Source organism: Prionailurus bengalensis, chromosome A1 (genome assembly GCF_016509475.1).
Source record: "Prionailurus bengalensis isolate Pbe53 chromosome A1, Fcat_Pben_1.1_paternal_pri, whole genome shotgun sequence".
Taxonomy (NCBI): Eukaryota; Metazoa; Chordata; class Mammalia; order Carnivora; family Felidae; genus Prionailurus; species Prionailurus bengalensis.
The window spans coordinates 240,803,938-240,830,063 of NC_057343.1; the positions used below are offsets into that span (position 1 = coordinate 240,803,938).

General features: G+C 46.5%; 1 protein-coding gene across 1 annotated transcript in view; it reads right to left on the minus strand.

Moving 5' to 3' along the window:
- Positions 1–25,209, minus strand: part of PLEKHG4B (pleckstrin homology and RhoGEF domain containing G4B) — an 81,270-nt gene extending 56,061 nt beyond the window's left edge. The window contains exons 1-2 of the mRNA XM_043602168.1: positions 25,064–25,209; positions 3,589–3,786 (exon numbers count right to left, since the gene is read on the minus strand). Of these exons, the coding sequence (XP_043458103.1) occupies positions 3,589–3,786; positions 25,064–25,102 (237 nt within the window). The 5' untranslated portion in view covers positions 25,103–25,209. The remainder of the gene's footprint in view (positions 1–3,588; positions 3,787–25,063) is intronic.
- Between the last annotated feature and the right edge of the window lie 917 nt (positions 25,210–26,126).

The window sequence follows — 26,126 nt, forward strand, 5'->3', positions numbered from 1 at the left end:
ATTGTTTTGGTTTATGTAGGGCTTTCTTGTTGCTTGGCAGGAGTTAAAGTCTCTCTCACACTTCTAAACCATAACTAGAGAAAGGGCTCACCCGTTCATTGGCCCTAAATGTTTTGCCAATTTCTGCTGTTCTCTGACCCTTCACTTAGGAGTACATGTACAATTTCCCAAATGTAAAGGTGTTGTCATTATTGGAGTTTTATTGCACTGCAATCTTTAAAAAAAAGTTTTTTTTTTAACATTTATTTATTGTTGAGAGAGAGAAACAGAGCATGAGCACGGATGGAAAGAGAGAGAGGGAGATACAGAATCCAAAGCAGGCTCCAGGCTCTGAGCTGTCAGCACAGAACCCAATGTGGGACTCGAACTCACAAACAGCGAGATCATGACCTGAGCCGAAGTCAGACACTTAACCCACTGAGCTACCCAGGCGCCCCTGCACTGCAATCTTTAGATACTAATTCTTTGGTATTTATTGCCACCTTATGATTAATGGTCAATTCTGATTGATTAATGGTCAATCGGATTAATTCTGATTAATTAATTAATCTTAATTCTGATTAATTCTAATTCTATGATCAATGGTCATTTCAATAAATGCATATGTACACTTAAGAAGAGTGTATGCTCTCTAATATTCTCAAGTTGTATACATTGTTGAAGTAAATGTATATCCTTTAATTGTAAAATTTTACCTGAATTTTATCAAATTTTGGTTAATTCTGGAAAATGTTGCATGTGTGCTTTGGGAAGGATGTGTATTTTAAAATTACTGGCTTCAGTACTCTACGCATGCCCATTAGTGAAAGAGAGAAATCAGGTGTTCAGACATATCCTAAGTAATATGGGGTCTGTTTATCTATTTGCTTTTCCCATTATGATTATGTTTACTCCTTCTAATTCCCTCAGTTTGTGCACCAAACATTTCAGGCTGTGTTGTTAGGTGTTTACAGACTGTTACATATTCCTGGTTGTTACCAGTATTATTACTCAATGATCTGCCTTAGCCTTGATAATGCATTCTGCCTTTTACTATATTTAATTTTTTATGATGATTGCTACACCAGTTATCTTTGGCTGGAATTTTGCTGGGCTACCATTTAAAAACTTTGTTTTCATCCAGTTATTATATATGTTGTGCTTTTTATTCCTGTGCCTTTGTTTTGTTTGTTCCTTCCTTTTCTGGCTTCCATTTGATTTCATCTTCTTTATTGGAATCCCCTGCTCCTGCTCCCCCCACCCCCATCAAGCAAACCATTCTATTTCTATATCTTTCTGATTGCCTTTAACTTATGCAGATAGTTTTTGAGCCAAACTGTGATGAAAGAAAGTCATAAATAAGCTGATGAGTCACTTTGAACATTTCCTGTATCTACAGAGGGATGGAAGAACGGTGGTCATTGAAATCTTAGGAATACAACAAAAAATTAGTATGATTAGTAATGTTCTTCAAGTCACATACTTCGACCACAGCAGGTAAATAAAAACTGCATTGATCTATATTAACTACGATATGTTTATATGCATAGGTGTTGAGATAAGTTCATTTTCTCCTATGTCATACAGATGATCGAATTTTATTTTCTTTATTCAAAAGTAAAAAGCAATATAAAGATGCAAATAGCAAGGTTATCCCTAAATTTCATTTTGTGCTTATTAAATTGTATACTTGTAAATATGTATTGATACTAAAGAGTAGTAGTATTCACATGGCTTTTTCAGAAAATAAGCAATTTTGTAAATGGGAAGGCGGATGACTTATGATTAAAATGAAAGGAAAAGGAAACACAACAGAAGAAAGAAGGTGAAACATTAGGTCAAAATACCTTCTCAAAACACACCTTTGAAAGGGGACAGGCGTTTCTGTTCCCTGTGCTGCTGTTTACCTCTGTTTCTTATCAATCAATACCCTTTAAGTGTGCAAAAGATACACAATCACAAAGGAAAAAATCCTCTGTGTAGACGACTTCACACAAAGAATCAAATGTAGGATATCATTGGTCATTTCTCTACCGTGGTCATTCTAGCTAAAAGACATTCAAAGAATTTAATAAATCAAAGTAGTCCAGTGGTAGTTTTTTTTTAAAAGCCCTACTTCAATATCAATGGAATAATAAAAGGCACTGATTAATAAAGATCTTACTTTTTAAGATCTTTGTACTTTTTAATATCAAATGTACTTTTATACGATTGAGCCATGAATCTCTATAGCAGCTCACTGCAATATACCCACAAATTGTCTGCCATTAATTTTAAGATTGCCTCAAAAATAACCTACAATAAAATATCCCAAGACATTTCTCCCCTAAATTGATCTACAGATTTAAAGCAATCTTAATCAAAACTCCTAGTATGATTTTTATAAATTAACAGATTCTAAATTTTTTATAGATATGCAAAGACACTAGAATAACTAAACAATTTTGAAAAAGAACAAAGTGGGAGGCCTTATACCAGCTGATTTCAGGATTCACTCTAAAGGTTCAGTAATCAAAACCATGTTACTGGAGGAAAGAGAGACAGATCAGGGGAACAAAACAGAGTCTAGGAACAGATTCACACTTGTACTGACAATTCACTTTCAACAATGTTGCCTGGGTGAGTCAATGGAGAAAAGACGGTGGTCTTTTCAACAAATGGTGCTGGAACCATTGGATAGATAAGACATGCAAAGACAAACAAATTTGAAGCTTACCTCACACCATATACAGAAATTTAACTCAAAATGGATCTTAGGCATAAAACTGAAGTCATCAGGAGACAGAGGTTGGAAGTGGCCCAGCAATCACACTTCTAGCTATTTACCCAAGAAAACATAAGCCCACACAGATCTTGTATGCAGATGTTCGTAGTAACTTCATACATAATATTCTAAACTGGAAGCAACCTAAATGTCTATGAATCTATGAATGAGTAAACAAATTGCAGTGTATTCCATACAACAGAATACCACTCAGGAAAAAAAAAAAGCACCTAAGAAATTTATTAACCTGGGCTTGAAGACTAGTCAAAGTTCACTGGGGATACCTGTGGACAGAATGGATACCTGTGGACAGAGTGGGCTCTACAGCTGGCAGGTCTGAGAGGCCTGTTTCTGGAACACAAAGCCCTAGTTCATTCATCATTTGTGACTATGGAGAAAAGGAGCCAGAAGTCAGAGGAAAGGAGCTGAGCCAGTAACTTTATGGACCCCAAACCTGGAGTGGACTGCGAAGATCTCTCCATTTTATGCGATTAAACTCTATGAAAAATGGCTGAGATTAATCTCGCAGCTTCCTTTCAGAAAGAAAACAACAAATGCTCACTTGAATTATTTCTGCTTTAATTACTAGTTTAATTCCATGTTTTCCTTTGCCTCCATCACTGGTATAACTCCCCAGATCTAGAATTTCATGTGCTCAGTTGAAATATTTTCCAGGTACCAAGTAACACTTTGCCTGTCTCTTCCATACAGTCAAGGACAGGGAGGCATTATCTGCAGGAGAGGGTCTCCCAGGTTTCCTTCTGCAGGGAAAACCATCACACAGGCCCTGTCCCCTGAGGGGAGGGTCTCACACAGGTTTTGGCCCCTGCAGGGCAGGTACTCACACAGGCTTCCTGCTGCAGGTATTGTAGGACCTTCTTGGCTGGAATGAGGAAGTCAGTGAGGCAGCGCAGCCCATCCCCACCGTGGAGCCTCTCAGCCACACTGAACAGCTGCCAGAGCACCGTGGCTGCCGTGGCCTCAAAAGGTGGGTAGAGGGAAGACAGTGTGTTCTGGATATAGGTGTCAAGGGATTCCAGGTCCTGAAATGCAAGAGAGCATCGGGTAATTTAAGACATCAATGAAGACAGGTGCAGAGGAGAGTTTCACTGGCTGGTTATGTAAGGGTCCCCTTTACAGGCTCTGTCTTATGTCTGGGTATGTGGCTTGTCTCTGTGGGAAGGTGCAGGCAAACCCTCAGCATAGTGGGGAGTTCCTCTTGGAGCAGTCTGCTGGTCCTTCACATTGTCACACTGAGGAAGTGCCCATGGCTGCATTAGGTACACCCGACCCCTGAGCCTATGAGGGGAACCCTAACTAACACTTTAAGTGAGGTTGTTGCTGCTGTCACCGGAGGCACAATCAAGTTCCACCCCATTAAATTCTGAAATGTGCACCTGAAATGCTACATTTTAGGGTTATCTGTGGAGCGTCTGGAATTTCTCAGGGGGCCTTCCCTTTCCCTGGTACTCCTGGGTCTGAAGGGAATGGGGGAGGCCCCTGTGACAAGGACAGAGCTGGTTCACATGTAATTTAATACTCAGAAAAGTTTACCTATAGTAAATACATTTTAACTGTACTGATAATGTTTAAAAGATTAAAAAAAAAACCATTATGGCATCCTTTGTCAAAATCACAGAATTACACCCACTCAGTCATTCTGAAAACAGTATCATTGGTACCTGATTTCTTCTTCATATTTTGATAGAACAAGCTTTTATGTAAAGACAGAATACTTTTAGTTTAAAAGATGTTTAAAGTTATTTTTAGATGTAGCATTTCCTGAGGAAATACCACAAGGTTCATTTGTTTGGAAAAGAAATGCAAGGCTACAAATAACAGTTAAAAGTCAAAGAGGTTAAAATTGTGAAATCGATTTTAAAGGGACAACAGTTACATCTGACACTCCTCTGAACAGTTCATGCTACAGGAAACTGAAAATAAAATAGTGAATCCTCTGAGCCTAGAGTGGATAAGGACGCAGGCCATCTGTCCTGACTGAAAGGCCAAGTCTCACAGCGAGCAGGGAGGTGTGCGCTGCAGTGAGTTCAGCTTCTAGAAACTCCCACCACCTTGTCGGTGTGGTGAGGCATTGATTAGATACCCTCTGGAGCTCCTACACTCACAGAGGCCTCCTCGTGTCTGTTTGTTCCCCTTCCTCCATATACCTGGCTCTTCCCACCAGACAGGGTCACTCACTCAGTAGGAATTATCTAAATACTAATTTCATCCAGAGAATACCAAGATGGTCAGTCTGATGTCTAAAAACGCAAATCATACCTGAGCTACCAGTGAATATCCAGCCCATAAGAAAAATGGAGGTGGTCTTGAGCCAGGGGCAGGAATCATGCTCTAGACGTCACATACCTCACAGAGATCTGAAGCAAATGCTTAATTGTGATACAAGAAACTGGTAAAGGTGGAAGGGGCATGTCTTTAATGATCTATTTTGGAGGAAGTAAAATGCAAACTTTGGACCCTCCCAAGGAGAGATGTCCTCCTGCTGCCCAGATACCCAAGTCCAGGCACACTTCTCCTCCAGACTCGCAGATGCATCCTCATTCTTGTGTCCGGCTGTGGTTAGTAGGCTCCCAGCGGGTCTCCTGGCCTCCACCCCACCTACTCATCCCTTGAAAACTGCCCAAAGTGAGGACGAGAGGGGCGATACTTGCTGAGGTCTCTGGGATCTCACAGCATCCCCGGCCCCTTCTCTGCCTTTTGATTCCTGTCATGACTGAGTCGAGCCCCAATACTTGGTCTAGAGGGCACCTCTTCCACCAGCTTCCACTCCCTGGGTGCCATCCCACCCAAATCCTGATCCAGGCAAGAGCTGCCCAAGAGAAGCTGTTTACCTGCCCAGAGGCCATCTCCCAGGTCGAGTAAGTTAAGGAAGTCTTGGGCAAGCCAGAGGGAACACATTCTCTAGCCTCTTCTTGGCTACTGTGTCCCGAATAACTGCCCATACGGCAGCTTCCTGGCTGTCATCTGCCTCTCTGGGTGCTTGATGACCAGGAACAACCAAAGCGTGATGGTGCACACAGGGCCACTGTCTCATGAGCTCCCCAATCACTTTGCAGATGGTGCCTGATCTTGCTCTTGGGAAGAGAGGCTCTGATGAATAAGCGGACTGTACGACCAGGGATAGACACAGCCTGAAGGGCCATCCCAGGCACAGCACCGTGGCATGTGCACAGTACAAGCCAACCATTCCCACTTGCATACAATTCTCACAATTTAGTATTTTCAAGACCCACAAATTATAAGAGGGGGAGGCAGACATATATGACCTCGAGAGCAGACGCAGAAATTATCACAACAGATTCAAATTACCTGAATATATTCAATTCAGCTTAAGAGAACATGTAACAATATAATATATCTTAGAAAGATTTCCATAAGAAATGTTTAAAGGGGACATTGTCTTTGGTACGTTAAAGGGTGAAGTTCAAACATCTGGAATATTTACTCTGCATAGTATTTTCTTCCATGATGTTTAGTGGAATGATATGTGTGTTACAGTTGAGTGTGTGTGTGAAGGAAAACGTGTGTGCAGAGATGGGTGTGTGTGTGAGGGAAAGTATGTGTGAGAGAGAAAGTTATGTGTGAGGGAAAGTGTGTCTGTGTGGGGGAAAGTGTGTGTGAGAGAAAATTGTGTGTGAAAGGAAGTGTGTGAGAGGGAAAGTGTGTGAAGGAAAGTGCGTGTGAGAGAAAAAGTGTGTGAGAGGGAAAGTGTGTGTGAGGGACAGTGTAAGTGAGACAGAAAGTATGTGTGAGGAAAAGTCTGTGTGTGGGAAAGTGTATGTGTCAGGGGAAGTGTGTACATGAGAGGGAAAGTGTGTGAGGGAAAGTGTATGTGAGAGAGAATGTATGTGTGAAAGAAAGTGTGTGTGAGAGAAAATTATGTGAGAGGGAAAGTGTATGAGGAAAAGTGTATGTGAGCGAACATGTATGTGAAGGAAAGCGTGTGTTTGGGAAAGTGTACGTGTCAGGGAAAGTGTGTGTGAGAGAAAATTGTGTGTGAGAGAAAGTGTGTATGTGAGAAGGAAAGTGTGTGAGGGAAAGTTTATGTGAGAGCAAAAGTGTGTGTGAGAGAGGGAAAGTGTATGTGAGAGAGAACGTATGTGTGAAGGGAAGTGTGTGTGGGAAAGTGTATGTGTTGGGGAAAGTGTGTGTGAGAGAAAACTGTGTGTGAGGGAAAGTGTGTATGCGAGAGGGAAAGCACATGAGAGCAAATGTATGTGAGAAAGTGTGTATGAAAGGGAAAGCGTGTGAGGGAAAGTGTGTGTGAGGGAAATTGTGTCTGTGAGGAAAAGTGTGTGAATGCCAGTGTGTGAAGGCATCTGAAGGTGTGTGTGGGGGTAGAGCCATAGTGAGCCAAGAGAAATATTGGGGGCAAATCCTTAGAACAGTTCCTCCGCCTTTGGGTGCCCAGGAAGAGAAGGGAGTAGCCTCAGGGTCAGGGAGAATGTCTATGCGGGCACCTGGCATCAGTTCAGCCTGTGCCCGCTCTCTCTGTAAGGTGTGACTCACCCATTCACCCATTCTGGCACGCCATCAGGGTGTGCAGAAATAGGAGGGAAGAAAGCAGACAAGGGCAGATGTCATCACTTTGTCGATGGTTGGTTTCTTCTCCTTATGTAGCTCAGGATTCCCGTTTCAACCGAAGGCTAACTTCAAAACTAGGACCTTTGCCTGCGTGCTTGATCCTAAACCTACCTGTGGCTTAGGATGTGATTTTCTGCAGATGTACGTTAGTGGATTGGTGACACAATACTAGTATAAAGCACTTAATTACCATTTTGCTGAACTATGAATCAGTGTGTTGTTATTTGCATTTTCACAAAAAATGTTCATGTCTGGAGAAATATTTTAGGGCTTTACTCTTCAGTGAAGGACTTTAGGTAAAACTTCATCGAAAGGAGGGTGAATTTTAAAATCTATACCCTTGTCTCTCACAATGCCTGCACATTCCATGACTAGGCATGTTCCTCCTGGCACCTAGTGCACAGGCCAGTGACCTGGCCTCAGCATATGGCCCCTCCCTGCACCTCTCCAGGCCTCACACGCGCTGAAGATGAGAAGACTGAAGCTGGGCATCCACAGGCCCATCTGTGCCCACCCTGTGCAGGGGGGCTGGGGCAGTCTCAGGGACACCGGAAAGACACCTGGCCGCTTGGTTCTGAGACACGAATCCGCTGGAAATGGCATGCTTCATCCGCCAGGGGGCAGGTAACATGCTAAATGTCAAAGCCAAGGTAACGTCTTCTCATTTCAAGGACTATGCTGAGCTAAACAAGACCAGCTGATGAATAAGGCAAGGAAACAGCAGGGGCACCCCATCCAGGGCCTGGCAGGCCGGAGGGACTGGGCTGAGGCTGGCCTGACAAAGGCTGCCCATCAGTGCTCACATTTTCACTCAAATGTAACACCCCCAAAGATGACTGAAGGCACAGAGTTGTGGGGCAGTTGTTGGCAGGGTGGGTAGGCCTGGACATCAGGATCCTTTTACCTGCCCAGAGGGTCTGCAGGGGCTTACTGTGGGGACCACTCCTGTCTCTTAGGAAAGGGCACCCCAAGATGAGAGACTGCTAGGTAGCTAGGGTTCCGAGCAGCAGTGCATAAACTGTGCTCCCAGACCTCCACCCCACCCTCCCTGCACAGCCATAAGCTGGTGGCTGACCCCCCTCATGTCCCAACAGGGATAGAAAGTACAAGAACATCAAAGACTTCAGCACAGCCACATCGGAGACACCTTCCTCGCAGCTACTCCCAATGACCAAAGGAACCTGCTGCCCAAATCTACATTTGGGCCCCTGTATGCAGGGGACAGTCGGGCGTGTATAGGAGGACAGGATTGCAGGACACCTGGGATGAGGTCTCAGGTGGGGTTAGGAGAGGACTAAGCAGCTGCAGTAAGGCGATACCAGCCTCTCCACCTGCCATTAGCCAGGCTGGGGGCTTCTCTGGGACTCAGTTATGCCGTCTCATTCTGAAAATTGCCAGGGCACGGATGTTGGTACAAAGAGAACAAAGGCTGGGGGCATCACCCACGAGGCAAGGCTGGGTGTGTGGCTGGCGTGGGGGCAGTGCACACAAAAGCCCCTCATCTGGTGTGGGAGCTCATCTTATCCTGCAGCCCCATGACCAGCTCCTAGTGATACCCCAGATGCTGTAGCCTGGGGTAGGGGCATAGAGAGTGGGGTACAGAGGGGTGCCACTCACCCAGGCACTTCTACCCAGAAGGTCAGGGCAGCCTTTAAATTTACCACTATGGCCTCTGCCTCTAGTCAGATTTTATAAACAAAAGTCAGGATGTACAAGTCGCAGCAGGCACCCACTATGGGACACCAGAGCTGTTCCTACAGCCCGCCTTCAAACAGGGGCCTAGGACAGGAGGGGCACCCGCGTCAGTCCTAGCCCTGCCCCACTTTCCATCAATAGCCACTTTCTCGGCCCTGTGGGGGCTGGGTGTGAAACCCACACTCCCCAGGAGGCTTGCTCTCAGTAGCCGACCTGGTTACAGTCTCTCAGACGCCCTTCCTGAAGGGCGCCGATGGTCATCTCTGTTTTCCTGTGTGTACAGACCCAGGAACCACTTTTGAGTCAAAGAAAACATGTCTAGAAAGCCTAGCCCCCTGTGCTGGCCTGACGTGCCAGCCTGCCTCCATCTGGTCTGTCTACAGCTCCATGTGGGTCAGCATCTCAGGCTGACTCTCCACCCGGCCCCACTGCTGACCCCAGCCACCACCTGTGGGCCCTTCCTGGGCCCAGGCAGCTATGTCTGACACCTGAGGGCTAGGCCTTCTCTCCCCGACTGGCACACTCCCCAGGCTCTGACCCCTGGGCCACAGCAGTTCACTTCACAGCTTCCTCAGACATTCCTCCACCTTCCCAACTGAGGCGAGTCTTCTTTCTCAAGCTCAGAGCTGCCTACTTAGCACTTAGCTGCCTTCTAGTTGTGCATCTCCAAAACTGGGGTCTGCTTCTGGGCTGCGCACCATGTGACCCTTTCCTCGCACATTCGTGGTGTTGGATTACATCGTGACATGTCTAGAGGATCTTTAGAAGGGAGAGGCAAGGAAATATTTGGCCAAATGTTCACCACAAATATGTCTGGGCTCTAAAATCCTGCTTCGTTTATGGAGGAAAGATCCCTCTGAGGAACACCGGGCCTCCATGATGCTGGACAGGGGAAATGCCCGTCCGCATTTCAGTAAGGTACTGAACTGACAAAAAACAGAGCGATCTTTCTGTGGTGAGCTGTTTTTCACAGAATCCCTGCCTCCCTGGGGAGGATGGCATGTCCCTGTCCATCGGCATCAGGCGCGGCCACATGACAAAGAAACGTGGCAGCAGTGGCAGATGCGGGTTCTGACAGAGACTTTGTGAGGCAGCACGTGCTCCGATACACTACCTTTCCCTCTGCCACAAGATGGGTGACACCCCAGAGAAGCTGTTCCATGAGCCTGGACCCCAGAGTAAAACTGACGTGATGACCATGATGGGCACGTAGCATGAACCGGTCATCACGGTGCTGATGACTGAGATGTGGGGGGCATTGGTTATGTGGCATAACCTGCATATCGTGACTGACACTCCCTAGGACCTGGAACACGGACCCAGGGGACACCCCAACTCAGGGCCTTTACCTCCCCACGGCAGCCACAGCACACACCTTGGCATGGGTTATCACCTCTACCTAGGAGCCCTCTTGGATTGGTGTCCTGTGATGCACCTGGAGGGACTGAGCTGCCTGCAGACACGTCAGTGCGTCCTGAGCCGGAGTTGGTTCTGAGAGGCTTCCCAGGGAGACCACGCCCCACAGGATAGAATGAGGAGCAGGACCTCGGGACTCTGTCTCCACCCTGTTGGCATGGTGCCTCCAGCAGGCGAGGCGCATGTGGCATATCTCAATCTCAGCTGTATCTCCAGGAGTGTTCCGAAAGCATCTCAAATCTGGGCATCATTATCCACAGCCTCTGCTCTGTCTAGGGGTCAATATTTTCTAGTTTTCAGGGAGAAAAGAAAACCAGGAGAACGCCAAACAAAATCACTATTTCAGGGTTCAAGCTTCAGGGCTGCACCTTATGCAACTGGCCCAGGAGGTGAATCCAGAAAAGAGTAATTCCAAACACAACCCTGAAATGTCTTTTCTGAATTTACACACACCTTACCAAACAAACATGAAACACATAGTTGCCTGACTTCAGCAATTCTGAAGCTGGTGTTCACATTACAGTGGATTGTGGGTGCTGGGGATTGTTGACAATGGAAATCCGTCTACAGGGCTAAACAGCCGGATGGCGGCAGTCTCTGCCGGCCGGCATGTTGGGACGGCTCCCCTTTGTAATTCTATGCTCAGAACTATGCTCAGATCGCTGCCAGGCTGGCTGCAGTGCCCCTCCCTTTCTTTCCTCCCCTCAGATGCCCAGTCACCTGCAGCAAGAACCTTCCAGGTGGCTTCTGCTCCACCAACTTCTTTTTAAAACTGATTCTATGTTCTTCCTTCTCATCCCAGCTTCCCAGACTAACGCAGTGTAAGAACTTGCTGACATGGAATTGGCAGGTGCCATCAGTGAAAGCCTGTTCTGAAAGAGGAAGCCTGGCAGATCCTCCCTCCCACCCCTGCCCACTGTGCCACCAACTGGGGCAGCTGTGCGTGCCTCTAGGTCCCTGCCGGTGTCAGATATGGGCCAGACCTGTGCTCCCTGCTTGCTTTCTACTTTGGGCCATGGTTTCCTCAACTGTCAGCTGGGAGGAGCTCTCAGGTGGCTGAGGACCGAGGGCAGGGACCTCAGGAGAGGGCCTGGCCCATGACACCTGTGTGCTCAACAGGGCCTGCCAGGGGCTCTCTTCCCGAGAATGAGCCACAGGCAGCTGCGTCCTCCCCTGTCGACACACGCCCTTCAGCCCTCCAGCTGGAATGTGCGCAGCTCAGAAGCTAGAGTCCTGTTTTCAACATGATCCCTTTTCTGTTCCAGGAGGATCTCAGTCTCCATTTTAATCATGTTGCGAGGCACCTGCTTTCCTATCTAGGGCTTGACATTAAACAGTCACAAATACCTAGGTGAGAAAACAAATATATAAACATGACTTCTCAAATGTTTCTACAACCAATCCTCCCCAGATAGGACACTGAGTCAGCAGCAGGACAATGGAGGTGTCATGGCCCCCCAGCTGCTGGGCTATTGCCCCCTCGGGCCCTCTTCCACGAGTTGCCTCTGAGCCAGGGCACAGGAGTGCTGAGCACCTTGGCTCCCAGGCACCCAGCAGGGTTTTGACGCACCTGCTTGCTGTGTGGCTGCCAAACCTCCCCAGTGTAAAGCCAGACGTCTGTAAACGAGACGGCACTTCACAGTTTACACCATGTTTGCACATGTGACTCCCATGATGGGCAGAGCCACCCAGTCCTGAAAGTCTATGTTAATTATGCACTTTTGTCACTAGGCATTCCATCCTACCTATGGGCGCCTGATGTCAGAATCTGCCTAGAACCGAGGAGGTTTTATCTTCCAGGGAATCTCACTCAACCAGACACACTCAGAATCTTCCACTGGGTGTTCTTTGGAAAAACTGCCTCTTCATCCTCTAACCACCAGTTGGAGCATCCAGGATTTCACCTGGAAGTGTGGGGACATCCTGGCGCCACCCTAGCTCCTCTGTCCCTGCTGGTCTCTATGCAACACTCAGGGGTCAGCAATCCATGACCCCAGTGGTCGGAAAAAAAAAACCAAAAGAAGAATACTAATTCAGACATGTGGAAACTATATGACATTCACATGTCAGTGCCCATATTGGAAGTTTTATTGGAACACAGACACCCTCATTCCATGCATTGCCTATGGCTGCTTCGGTGCTACAAAGGCAGAGCTGAGAATGGTCCTTCAAAGCCTCTAGGCTTACTGTCTGGCCCTTCGTAGAAAGTTTGCTGACCCCACCCTTAAGGAAGGAAGTCCTGCAAGGCAGCCAAGGAGCATGAGTGGGTGGATGAAGGGGCAGCCCCCACCCTCCTTCCCTGTCTGCTGCCCCATGAGTTGCATGGACTCTGGCTCCAGAACAGCTACATTACTCGATGAAGATGCTGGATGAGTGAGGGCTTGGTTGACACCACCATTTCTGATTCAACACCCAAGTTCCAACTAATTGTCAGTGATTTCGTTCACGAACAGCTTTATTCCATGTGTGCTTTGAGAGCAGCAGTCAATGTGATTGACTGTGATTGAGGGTGGTACCCAGCGGCTCTGTCTCTAGGGGTGTTATTAATTTCTTCTCAACATCGAATGCATTAAAAAAGCAGTCATTTAAGGTCCTCATTATCCTTCTTTGCATTTAGTAGCCTAATATACAACGAGGACACTCCCAAACTAGGGAGCTGTGAAAGTCTTGGAATGTACCTTTCATGCCAGCATCTATTAGGTGACTACGAGTGCACACGGGAAGCTCAAGCACTGTCCCTGCCACGGGTCACATGCTTACTTGGTCATTACCAGGATAGAGGCAACCACAAACACAAGGTCCCAGAGCAAGGCCTGCCCTGGCTTGGGAAGCCCATCACGCCAGCAGCAACCAGGGAGTGACCCTGCTCTGCTGCTCACCTGCTAGTCCTGCAGTAATTGCACAAACAGACATGGTCCTGCCTTCAGCATAGAGAGGAAGCAAACCTACCAGAGAAGCAGAAAGAAGGGTGGGCAGGAGGGAGACAGGGCTGGCAGGATGAGAAACAGACCCCCGGAAGGGACGGAGGTGCCCCTGTGGACGTGCCGGTAAAGAGGAGCTGTCGCTGGCCAGGTGGTGAGCTGCATCCTGGGGCCCAAGGCAAGAGCAGGTTCAGGGGACACCACCTGTAAACATCACCCGGGGTTCTACACTGACTGTGGCATAGCACAAAGTCCCCAAGACTTCTGCATATCTGGTTTCTTCGTTTGTAAAACAGGAAGAATACCATGAATCTACTTCAATCATTCCACAAAGGTAAGAACATATTTCATCTTAAAAGAACATTGAAGCTTTTTACTTTTTAATACAGAATGCAAACTGACAACGAAGTGTTGGTTCTTGAGACATTTTGACTGAATTTAGCTCTTTGAAGGTGCCTGATAGAAAGTGTGCAAGAGCGACAATTAGCTCAATCAATGCAGATTGGCTCCCTCATGCTGAAATGTGACTTCAGCTGCAAGAAGAGTTTTGTTCACTCTAACTGTGGCAAGACCAGAAAAGATTATGCCAACCTGAAAATGTCCCTCAGTCCTAATTACTATACCAAACCTGACTTTCCCACATTGAGTCCTGCATCGAGCCCTTGATCCACAGCAGAGCTCGAGGGAGCTACGCACAACGCACATGCAGACAGGCCCGAACCCCTATTTGCAGTTCTTTAGGGGAGCGACTGATCATAGCCATTCTTTCCCACCTAACTTACCCGGAAAACCCTTTGGCAGGAAACCAAAGTGCACTTGAAATGTGTCAGCCCGACCATACGTGTAAAGAGAAAAACAGATTTCTTCCCTCCAAGTTTTGTGTTGTCCTTTTGTTTTCACATTACTGTTAAACTGCGTGAAAGAAACCACCTGCAAAACCACAGTAAGTTCCCTTTTGTCTGAGTCTAGCTGCTTTGCCAGCATCTGCCTGGCATCTGTCTTTAGGTAGCACACCTGGCCTCCCCACACCTTTCCACGCACATTTCCAACAGAGAAACAAGTACTCTTGAGGGAGGATTGAAGCTAATTTGTCTGAGTTGTACATGTGACAGCAGACTCCACCTCTATCACGAATTACGTGTGTTTCTTATACTTTCCGATTATATTCCAATACAAGTAAAGGACGAGCAGGCACAAACATGGTAGGTGGGAGTGTGACATTGTGTATTTGCACCAGTAGTTTAAAAAGGCTACCCTAACATCTCCCCCAAAGCATCCTGTGAGCAGGGGCCCAGCCACAGCTGTGATGAAAGTTGGGCATCAGCCTGATTTGGGCTCTTCAAAACGGGAGCACAGGCATCCTAGAAAAGTCTCTCTCAGATGGTCAGTGTTTCTCAGCTTGATTATGACTTGAAGGTAGCTGGCACCCGGCTACCCAAAATCATTTCATTTTAACCATGAATGAGAAGGCTCTAATGTGGTGTTAATGGAAAACCACAGATATATTTTTAAGTTACAAATGATGCCTGTACTTTTCCTGAAGGACTTTGTGACGTAGACAATCTTTAGTCTGAGTGGGACAGGTGCTGACTGCTGACACCGGGCTGAGGTTGTTCGGGAATTGGTGCTGGGTCTGGGCTGAAGCACCTTTGCCTGTCCCAGAGGGAGAGTGGAACGAAGGCTTCAAGTTTGAAAGTTCTGGCTAGGAAGGCCTCATAGGGACATATGATGAGGCCATACTGATGTGCAGGAAGGTAAGGTAACTGGGAGTTTGGTTAAGTACAATTTAAGGATTTTTAGGGGAAAATGTGAATTCTGTATACATGATAAGAACAACAAACAAGCCATTCTAATGAGAAACCTGTGATGGATGCACTTGGAGTACTAAATCACACTTCTCACTGTCTCCCTGACTCAGGAAGTCACCACTGAGCTGGCCCACAAAGCTCAGTGGCCCCAGGCAAAGTCCTGTCTGGCAAGTATGGCTCTACATGACATGAACAGGTCCCTGAGGTTTCCCACACGGGTGCCTGAGAGAGGGGTAGAGAAAGATACACTGGACAAGACAGTTGGGGATCTTGAGTCTAAGGATAAGGCTGGAGCCTGGAGCCCAAAACCACACTCAGAATGGGCACAGCAGGTGGCTTACCAACGTCTGGAATCCCGAACAGAGGGAGCCCTTGGAGCATGAGCGATGAATGCAGGACAGAGGGAAGGAGGTGCTGGTGCACACTGGGAAACCACTGACAAGAGGCGTGACTCCCAGCGGTGGCCTGGCCCAGCACACAGGAGCCTGGACCTGGGAAGGCCACAATGAGTATGCAGGTACATGAGGACACGGTGCATCCACACCTGCCGGTGGGGCGCCAGTTGGCTCCACACGGCAGTTCTGCTAGTGGCTTCTGTAGCCAGCACGTCTGCACAGTCTGGCTCAGAGGTACTCACAGTGGGACTGAGGGCACCCAGTCTATGATCAACCCCCACCCACAGTGGGGACCTACCCCCGTTGTTTAGAATGCTGTCGCCAGAAGGCAGGAGCACCCAAGTTAGGCTAGCAACCCTATCCGGCATTTCCCAGATTTTTCACCTATGGTCCTGGCATTTCGTTTCTTTTCCCCTCAAAGCAATCCAATTTGGATAATAAGTGATGTGGCCATTGGTCCTGATCAATTAACCCCTTGTTTCTGCTGTCTTTTCCCTCCTTGTCTGTCCTCTTTCTCTCCCTCCCTTTTTTTTTTTTTAGAGTTTATGCATTTATTTTGAGAGAGAGAGAGAGAGAGAGAGAGAGAGAGAGAGAGAGAGGTGCTCACAGAGGGTGTCTGGTTGGCTCACTCGGTGAAGCGTCCAACTCTTGGTTTCGGCTTAGGTCATGATCTCACGATTCAAAAGTTTGAACCTCAAGTTGGGCTCTGTGCTGCTGGTGCAAAGCCTGCTTGGGATTCTCTCTCTCTTCCTCTCTCTGCCCCTCCCCAATGCTCGCTCGTGCTCTCTTAAAAAAAAAAAAGATGCTCACAGAGGCACCCACTGTCCTCTCCACACTGAACAGCATAGTGCATTCATTGATTACCTACCATGTGCTAAACACGGTGAAGGATACAAAGATTTATGTCCTGGCTGACAGCCAGCAGGGGCTGTAAGACAAGAAAACTGTAATGTTAAGGGGGAAGCAAGCACTGTTTGCGTGCCTGATTTTACACCCCACAATGGCAACATGATGGTTCTCGTGTCAGGCACTACCAAAATGTTTTACATGGATTAACCTCACATAGACCTTCTCCTATTGACTATTTTTCTCCAGTCAGTTACATTTTGAAGTCTTAAAAACTAGTTTCAAATTTCTGCAGATTTCCTACTCATTTCATATGTTTGCCTTTGACACAAACTTTTTTTCTTAAAAAGATCATTTCTCATTTCAAAACTTACTTTCTTAAGATATATCCTCGTACAATATAATGACATTTAAAAGCATAGTTGTAGGGGCACCTGAATGGCTCGGTTGAGTGTCCGTCTTTGGTTTAGGTCATGATCTCACAGTTCGTGAGTTAAAGCCTCACATTGGGCTTTCTGTCAGCACAGAACCTGCTTTGGATTCTCTATCCCCCTCTCTCACTGCCCCTCCCTGGCTCACAGCGCATGAGCACTTTCTCTCAAAAATAAATAAACATTAAAAAAAATAGAATATAAAAGCAGAGTTATAAAACTCATTCCAAATCTTACAACAAACCAACAAGCAAACTAACAAACCAGGAAACCAAATTTAGCAGCATTACTAAAAGTATTATTCACCATGACCAAGTGGAATTCATCCCAGGAATGCGAGTGTGGTTCAATAATCAATATAAAACATCACATCAATAAAACCAAGGAAAAAGTCTATGATCATCTTAAATGATACAGAAAAAGCAGTTTACAACATCCAACACCCTTTCATATCAAAATTTCCAGAAAACTAGGAGTAGAAAGGACCTTTCTCAACATGATAAAAGGCACTTATAAAAATCCACGGCTAACTTCAATGGTGAAATACTGAAAGCTTTTCCCTTAAGATCAAAATCAAGCCAAGGATGCCCACTTTCCCTGTTGGTATGTAACACTGTTCTGGAAGTTCTAGCCTGAGCACTTAGGCAAGAAAAAGAAATTAAAGGCATATAAATTAGAAATAAAGAAGTAGAATGATCTCTGTTTATAGATGACACAATCCTATATATAGCAAAACCCAAAGAATCCACAAAAAACCTACCTAGAACTGATAAATGGGTTCAGCAAAGTTGCAGGGTATAAGACCGACATGCAAAAATCAGTTGTGTTTCTATACATTAGCAATGAACAATCCAAAAATGAAACTAAGAAAATAATTCCAGTATATAATAGCATCCAAAAGGAATAAAATGCCTAAGATACTTTTTTTTTCATTTTATTATTTTTTATTTTTTGCATCATTGATAAGTATGCTCTTTAATCCCTATTCCCTACTTTCACTCCATCCACTTCCCATCTGGTAACCATTAGTTTGTTCTCTATAGTTAAGAGTCTGTTTCTTGGTTTCTCTCTTTCTCTTTTTTCCCTTTGCTCATTTGTTTTGTTTCTTAAATTCCACATGAGTGACATCATATGGTATTTGTCCTTCTCCGACTTATTTTGTTTAGCATTACTCTCCTCACTCCATGTCATTGCAAATGGCAAGATTTCATACTTTTTTTTATGGCTGACTAATATTCCATTGTATATATATACAGCATCTTCTTTATCCATTCATCAATTGATGGACACTTGGGCTGCTTCCATAGTTTGGCTATTGTAGACAATGCTGCACATATCCTTTGAATTAACGTTTCCATTTCTGGGGGGTAAACAGCTAGTAGTGCAACTGCTGGGTCATAGGGTAGTTCCATTTTTAATTTTTTGAGGAAGCTCCATATGGTTTCCAGTGGCTTGCACCAGTTTGCATTCCCACCAACAGCGCAAGAGGGTTCCCTTTTTGTCCACATCCTCACCCACTCTTGTTTTCTGTGTTGTTGGCTTGAGCCATTGACACGTGTAGGTGATATCTCACTGTGGTTTTGATCTACGTTTCCCTCAGTGATGTTGAACATCAGTGTGTTGGCCATCTGCTGCTTCATTGTTAGTGTATAGAAGTGCAACAGATTTCTGTACATTGATTTTGTATCCTGTGACCTTACTGAATTCATTTATCAGTTCTAGTAGTTTTTTGGTGGGGTATTCAGGGTTTCTGTATATAGCATAGCAGTTCTTCTGCAAATAATGAGAACTTTACATCTTCCTTATCACTCTGGATGCCTTTTATTTCTTTATGTTGTCTGATTGTTGTGGCTAGGACTTCCAGTGCTGCGCTGAATAACAGTGGTGAGTGTTGCCTAAGACATTTAACCAGGGAGATGAAAGACTTGAACACTGGAAGCTACAAAACAGTGTTGGGAGGAATTAAAGAAATGGGAAAACATCCCAGGTTTATGGATTGGAAGACTTGATACTGGTAAAATGTTAATACTACTCAAATCAGTCTACAAACTCAATGCAATCTCTCTCAAAATTGCAATGACCTTTTCTCTCAGAAATGGAAAAGATAATCCTCAAATTCATACGGAATTTCACTGGGCCCTGAACAGCCAAAGCAATCCTGAACAAAGTTGGAGGACTTTGTTTTCAAAACCCACTACAAAGCTACAGTTATCAAAACGGTGTGATTCTGGCATAAAGACAGACACACAGAACAGAAAAGGACTGAAGATCCAGAAATAAACCTGCACAATTACGGCCAGTTGACTTCCAACCTAGGTTTCAAGACTATTTAAGAAGGAGAAAATAATTTCTTCAACAAATGGTGCTGGAAAAAGTGGATGTCCCCATACAAAAGAATGAAGTTGGACCCTTACCTCACACCAAATACAAAAATTAACTAAAATGGATCTATGACCTAAATATAAACACTAAAATCAGAAAACTGTTAAAACATAGATGTAAATTTTCATGATCTTGCAGATGGCAATGATTTCTTAGATACGACACTAAAAGCACAAGCAACAACAGAAAAAAATATATAAACTGGGCCTCATTAAAAATAAAAACTTTGGGGTACCTGGGTGGCTCAGTCGGTTAAGTCTCTGACTTCTGCTCAGGTCATCATCTCAAGGTTCATGGGTTTGAGCCCCACAACGGACTTTGTGCTGACAGCTCAGAGCCTGGAGTCTGCTTCGGACTCAGTGTCTCCTTCTCTCCCTCTGCCCCTCCCCTGCTCATTCTCTATCTCTCTTTCTCAAATAACTAAACATCAAAAAATTAAAAAAAATAAAAACTTTGTGCATCAAAGGACACTATCAAGAAAGTAAAGGGACAACCAAAAGATAGAACAAAATACTTGCAAACCATACACCTGATAAGAGTCTAATATCCAGAATATATAAAGAACTCTTAGAACACAATAACAAAAAGATAAAGAACCCAACTTAAAAATGGACAAAGGACTTGAATAGGCTTTTTTTTTTTCAATAAGCATGTAAAAAGTTCTCAACATCAGTAGTCATTAGGGCAATGCAAACCAAAACTACAATGAAATATCACTTCACAGTCATTAGATGACTATAATAATTAAAAAAAAAAAAAGAAAGTAACAACTGTTGGTAAGGCTGTGGAGAAATTGGAACTCTCATACATTACTGGTGGATATGTAAAATGGTTCAGCTACTGTTGAAAACTGTTCAGTGGTTCATCAAAAAGTTAAACACAGAATTACCATATGACCCTGAAATATACTCAAAGAAATGAAAATATCTTACACACAAAAACTTGTAAACACATGTTCATAGCAGCACTATTTGCAAAAGCCAACAGTATACTGGAAACAGTATAAATGCCTATCAACAGATGAATGGATAAGCAAATTGTGGTATATCCATGCAGCAGAATATTATTCAGTCTTAAAAAGGAAGCAAATTTTGACATATGCTACAATATGGATAAAATCTTGAGGATTTTATACTAAGTTAAATAAGCCAATCACAAAAAGACAAATACTATAGAAGGTCCCTAGAGTAGTTACAACCATGAGGACAGAATGTAAAATGTCGGCAGGCAGGGGCTGGGGGTGGTGGCAGAACGGGAGCCACTGTTTAACAGTGACAGAGTTTCAGATTCACAGGATGGAGGGGTTGTGAGGACTAACAGTCAGTACATATAAATTGTATGTTATATGTATTTGAGAATAAAAAAGACGCATACTATAGGATTCCACTTATACAAAATATTCAGAGTAGACAATTCCACAGAGAGAGAAATCAGACTAGTGGTTCCAGAGGATGGGAGAGGCTGGAACAGGGAGAAACTGTTACATGGGTGTGAGGTTTTACTCGGGGTACGGAGATGTTCTGGAACTAGGCAGAGGTAGTGGAATGCACAGCACTGGGAACGTACTAAATACCACTGAATTGTTTGCTCTGAAACAGTCTATGTGAATTTCACCTCAAAATAGTATTTAAAAAAATTAGTTCCAGAACTTTTCAGAATCTGTGCTAGTATCCATTCTCATTTGTTGCTGTTGTTGCCCTACCCCACCAACTCTCCCATGTGCTTTCCTACTTAAATGTTGTACTTTAGGGAGAGATTACATTCTGCCTGCATCACTGGTCACCGAGATCCTCTGGGTTGTGGTCTCAGAAGGTCAGAGTCTCTGGACATGCAAATGTGTTCTCAGTTTGAGAACTAAATGCTCACTCTGTTACCCAGTGTGGTGTGCTAGGCTGAATGAATCCCAGTTACGTTTTCTTTAGTCTTTCTGAATAAGCCATAGGGAAGGCTCCAGGACCCTTGATTTCAAGTGGAGTTCATGGCCTATTGATTTGTCGCTTCCACAAGACGTTTCTTTAAAAAATAGACAATTATACTATTAAAATAATTATAATTGTAATTCCTCTTCTTGGTGATATCTTTGAGTGTCAACATACCTTGAAGACAACTTCATTGGATATTTTTCCTTAAGGGACTTCAAAAATAAAAGACAAAAAAACCTTTTTTCATCTCTTACTTTTAGGAAAATCTCTCTCCCTTTCTATCATAGGATCCCAGAATAATAGCCAACGTTTATTGAGCACTTACTATATATCAGACACTGTTTTAAGCACATTATGATACTACTGTCATCCCTGTCCTAAAGATGGTAGGATGGAGGGGCCTGCCTGCCTGCCTGCTCACTCAGTGGGGAAACCAGGACTGGAACTTGGCTGAACAGAATACATCCCCAGTCACCGAGCCCTCTGCCATGGTGGCACACTGCCCTATGTCCCATCCTGGCAGGAAACAGAGCCAGAGAGATCCCAGAGTCATTCTGCCCTCTTCACTCTCCAGGTGAGAACACCGGCCTGCGGCTAATTCTGGGTCAAAGCTGTCTACCAAACCGTGGTTCCTCTACTTGACAATGAAGGGGCGGGTCACCCTTCTCCTGGCTGTCCCTTCTGTTCACTTAAAGTTAACTCAGGCATTTCTTCTCTTCTGCTCCGTGCACCATTGTCCCCACCCCAAAACACACATGCAGAACACATTCATTACCTCGAATGGGGTCTTGTCAAGCCTTCTCTATAACTGTCTCGGACCTGCTTTGACCATTTGACACTCAGACAAGGTCTCCCAGACTCAACTGTAACCCAGCTGCTCCCTCTGAGGTGGTTGTTTTCATTCTCAAAAGTCCCAGGAAGTGATATTAGCTTAGGTCAGGGGCGAAGCAGTAGACAGGAATCCCACACGGTAGGCTCTGTACCTGTGTGGCCCACAGGAGGTTGGGGCTGGGCAGGGGAATCAAAATGGGCTTCAAAAGAGGGGGTGGGTAACCACCACGTGACAAACATTTGTAGAGCACCGACTTCAAGCCATGCACTATTATAAGCACCAGAGAAGCAAGTGAAATGAAGCAAAGTCGGTACTGCCTGGGGAGACAGGCGGTCAACAAAGGTGAGGCACAAGGTGAGGTTAGTTCAGACCCTCCCACGGAGGCCCTAGTATGGTGAAACCAAGCAGGAAAGGCGCTGGGGGTGTGTGGCTGTGGAAGGGGTGCAGGCAGGATGACCAGGGGAGCTTTCTGAGGGTGACACCTACTGAGGCTGGGGGGTGTCTGGGTCCAGGGCTACAGGCAGGTAACATTTCTGCGGGGCAGGTGCACATACTTGCCACCTCGCTGACTTGAACAACTCTAGTGCTGAATTTCAAATTAATTTATGTCCCAAACTGTTGTAGGCCTTAGATTTCATCCCTTTCTTGGGTTTAGAAACATCAGATGTTTTAAAGTCACGTAGAAGAAATTTACTGCAAAGTATCTTTTTTGTTGTTGTTTTTGTTTGGTTTTGGGGTTTGCTTGTTTTTGTGTTTTAAGTAGGCTTCACGCCCAGCATGGAGCCCAACACAGGGCTTGAACTCACAACCCTGAGCTGAGATCAAGAGTCAGACGCTCAACTAACTGAGCCACAATTTGATTTTATCAATTTTGGGGAAAATTCTGTAAGGTCAGATACTTGTCTAACAGTATCTGAAAGCTCTTCGAGAATTTGGGCCCAGGTGTGAACCGAGGCACCTAGAAACACCTGAAAATGTATCCCAGCTCTAAGGACAGAAGAAGCCTTCACTTAGGAACATTCAGCTGAATGATGAGCTGGGTTACCTTTCAAGAAGCATCTGCATATTCATTTTTAAAGTAAACCGATATGGTGCTCTGAGGTAGGCAGGCTGTGATTATTCCTTTCAACGAACAGACTGAAGCTCAGAGAGGCCGAGCTACAAGGCCAAAGGGCAACAGCTAATAGAGGGCGGATGTGGGTGCACATCAAATCTCCAAGGTCCCGGGACTGCTCTCCAGGCACCAGGCCAGGGTCCAGAGTCTCTTTCCCACCCCATAGGCACCTGCCCTCCCTGGCCCCTTGTAGGGTAGATGGTCATTATGGATGCCTTCTGCTCAGGGGACCCCAGGTTCTCAAGGTGCCCCAGGATCAACGCATGCAGGCCAGGATTTGCCACCTCTCAGCCCACCCCTCTGCACCCCCACCGCCTTCTCTTCATTCCCTGCCTCACTAGGTACACACCTACTGAGTGGCAGGCCCTGCCAGGGGTGCAGGGATACAGGAAAAGGAGCCCAGAGCTGACAAGGCAGGAGGGTAAATCCTGAGCAGGGGTGCACTGCTTCAGGGCACAGCTGTGTGGAGAGGAAAACCGCACTGCTTCAGGGCTGCTTCTCGGTGTAGAATGGGTGACTAGCAGGTTCTGAGTGATTTTTATTTTTGTTCAAACACAGAGAGAACGCACATTAGCTCTGTTTGGAAGGAGGGAGGGAGGCAGGCGGTGGCGTGTGAACTGGGCTTGAATTATTCTCACAAAAAAACGCTGAGATCTGGGAATCTGGGGTTTCCTGTGTTTGGCTGGATGATACAACCAGTGAGCACACATCTCAGAGAGCCTGAGGGCAAATTCAGGGCCGACTTTATTTCCTTAGCCTGGCATTTTTGGGATGCTTTACAAGTAAGAAAGTACTCATGGGAGACCACCAAAGGATGACACAGACACAAGGGTCCACGTTTCACAGAGGCCATTTCAGACAAGGCCCGCATGAATGGGATGAAACGATCAGGCCTGCCCTGGGTGCCACAGGTTAGCCGTCCTCTCGAGGCCCACCCGGACCACCCACTTGTCCCCCAAAGCACAGTGAGATCAAGACCTGGTGTCGCATCAGGATCAGGAGTGGGTTTGTTACCTCAGTGTCGGATGTCCGGCACACAACACAGACACGAGTCCCTCAGGAAGGGAAATGTGTTGCTGGTAACTATCTCAGAATTTGAGTGCATTTTTACTGAGAGCAAAAGGGACATCTGAAGTTCCTCCCAACCCAGAGATCCGTGAATCTGAAGCAGGTTCGGGGAGACGGAAAGCAGAATCTCACTGTGTCCCCTTTGAAGTCGCTCCGTGAAGCTGAGAAGCCCCCCCACCCCCAGCGCCCACAGCCGCCTAAAGCTCAGCCAGTTTAACACAGCAGATTCGTAAGCTATTAATTATGCACAGTTTCAACTGCATTTAACTTGATTTTTTAATTATATGTTTTAATTTTTAATTAGACACCTTAAAGTATCAACTAAACTTTTTAAGTCGAAGTGCTGTGGGTAACAGGAGTAGAGTGTAATTATTACACCAAACACTCTGTAATCCAGCTTCACGGGAAAAAGGGGAGACAAACCCAGCACACTTTCTGCATTTCGCACGAAGAAATACAAAGCCGTGTGTCTCACGCTTTTCCAAACCTGAAAGGCCCCTCTTGTTTTACTCGACTGCGTTCGTTACCGAAATCGACGGAGTTCCAACCCACAAATCAATCGGTATTTTCTTTAAGTACAACTTCTTTGTCTTTGAGCGCCCTAGTTGGCCGGTTCGCCCTCCGTGCCCAGCTAATAAAGAACGAGACTACAGCAACCGCCGCACAGGTGCTTTTAGGCCCCCCCCGCCCCCCCCCCTGCACTCCCTTCAGAGCCTAGCCCTGCAGACCTGTCTCGAAAAGCACATTTTTCTCAGAAATATTCATGAGGTTAAGGCGAAAGTTTGCTAAACTGATCTTTAAGTGACCGAAGAGTCAAAGCTTCCTCCCCCCCGGCAGCGGCGGCCCTCAGACCCCCTTCCCTGCCACCCACCGGCCGGACCCTACCTTGGTGCCGGAGCCTTTGTCGGCCGCGCTGAGAGCCATGGTGGCGCCGCCTTTGTCCCGACCTCGGAGGAAAACGTTCCCATAAAGGCCACTGTCCGGCGCGCGACTCTCCCGGCGCCCCGCCCGCCACGCCGCAGCCGGAGCCGGAGGCGCGAGTCGGGCGGACCCCTCCCCGCGGGGCGGACCCCCTCCCCTCCCCGGAAAACCCCCCTCCTCTGCTTGGAGCAGACACCCCCCCCCCCACCGCGGACCCCCTGCCCCTGCAGAGCCCCTCCCCGCGGGGCGGACCCCCTCCCCCTGCAGAGCCCCTCCCCGCGGGGCGGACCCCCTCCACCTGCGGAGCCCCTCCCCCTGCAGACACCCTCCGTACGAGGCGGACCCCCTCACCCGGCAGACCCCCTCCCTGCGGGGCGGGCCCCCTTCTCTGGCCGACCCTCTCCACTCCGAGGGTGGCGGAGGGGCCGGGAGGCCTGCGGGGCTGGGGAGCCGCTCTCACCTCCCGCAGGCGGACCCAAGGCACAAGTGCCCTCACCTGGGCGGCAGTGGGGGCGGGGGCGCGGGGCTCCTCCCTCCGAAGCGGGTGGGAGTGGGGGTGGCGGGGCGTTTGCTTTTACTTTTGTTCTCACAAAGCCTCGGGACCTGGAATAGTGTTCTCAGACCAGTGGCTGCATCGGATTTCCCCCAGTGTAGACAGACTCGTACCTGATTTCCACTGGCACAGATGGACTAGCCTTCTCTTCCCGTCCAAGAGAACACATTGGCTGAGGGGATGCTCTCCCAGGGGAGCTGCATTGCAGTTGGGGGTGGGGGGTTGTCTCACACAAGAACCAGTCAGGTCTCTAACCCTGCATCGTGCCTTCACTGGAAACATGGGCACTGGTTCATCCCACCCAATGCAGGACAAATGTGCTCATTTAGGGATAACGTTCAGTTGTTCGGAGAAATGAGCAGCTTTGGAGGGAAAGGCTCCTGGCCACAGGTTCCAGAATAAAGAAAGGTAACGAGGGCAGGGATGAGTTGCCCTCCCTCACCCATCACACTGGCCTTTTTGAATTCTTCTGAT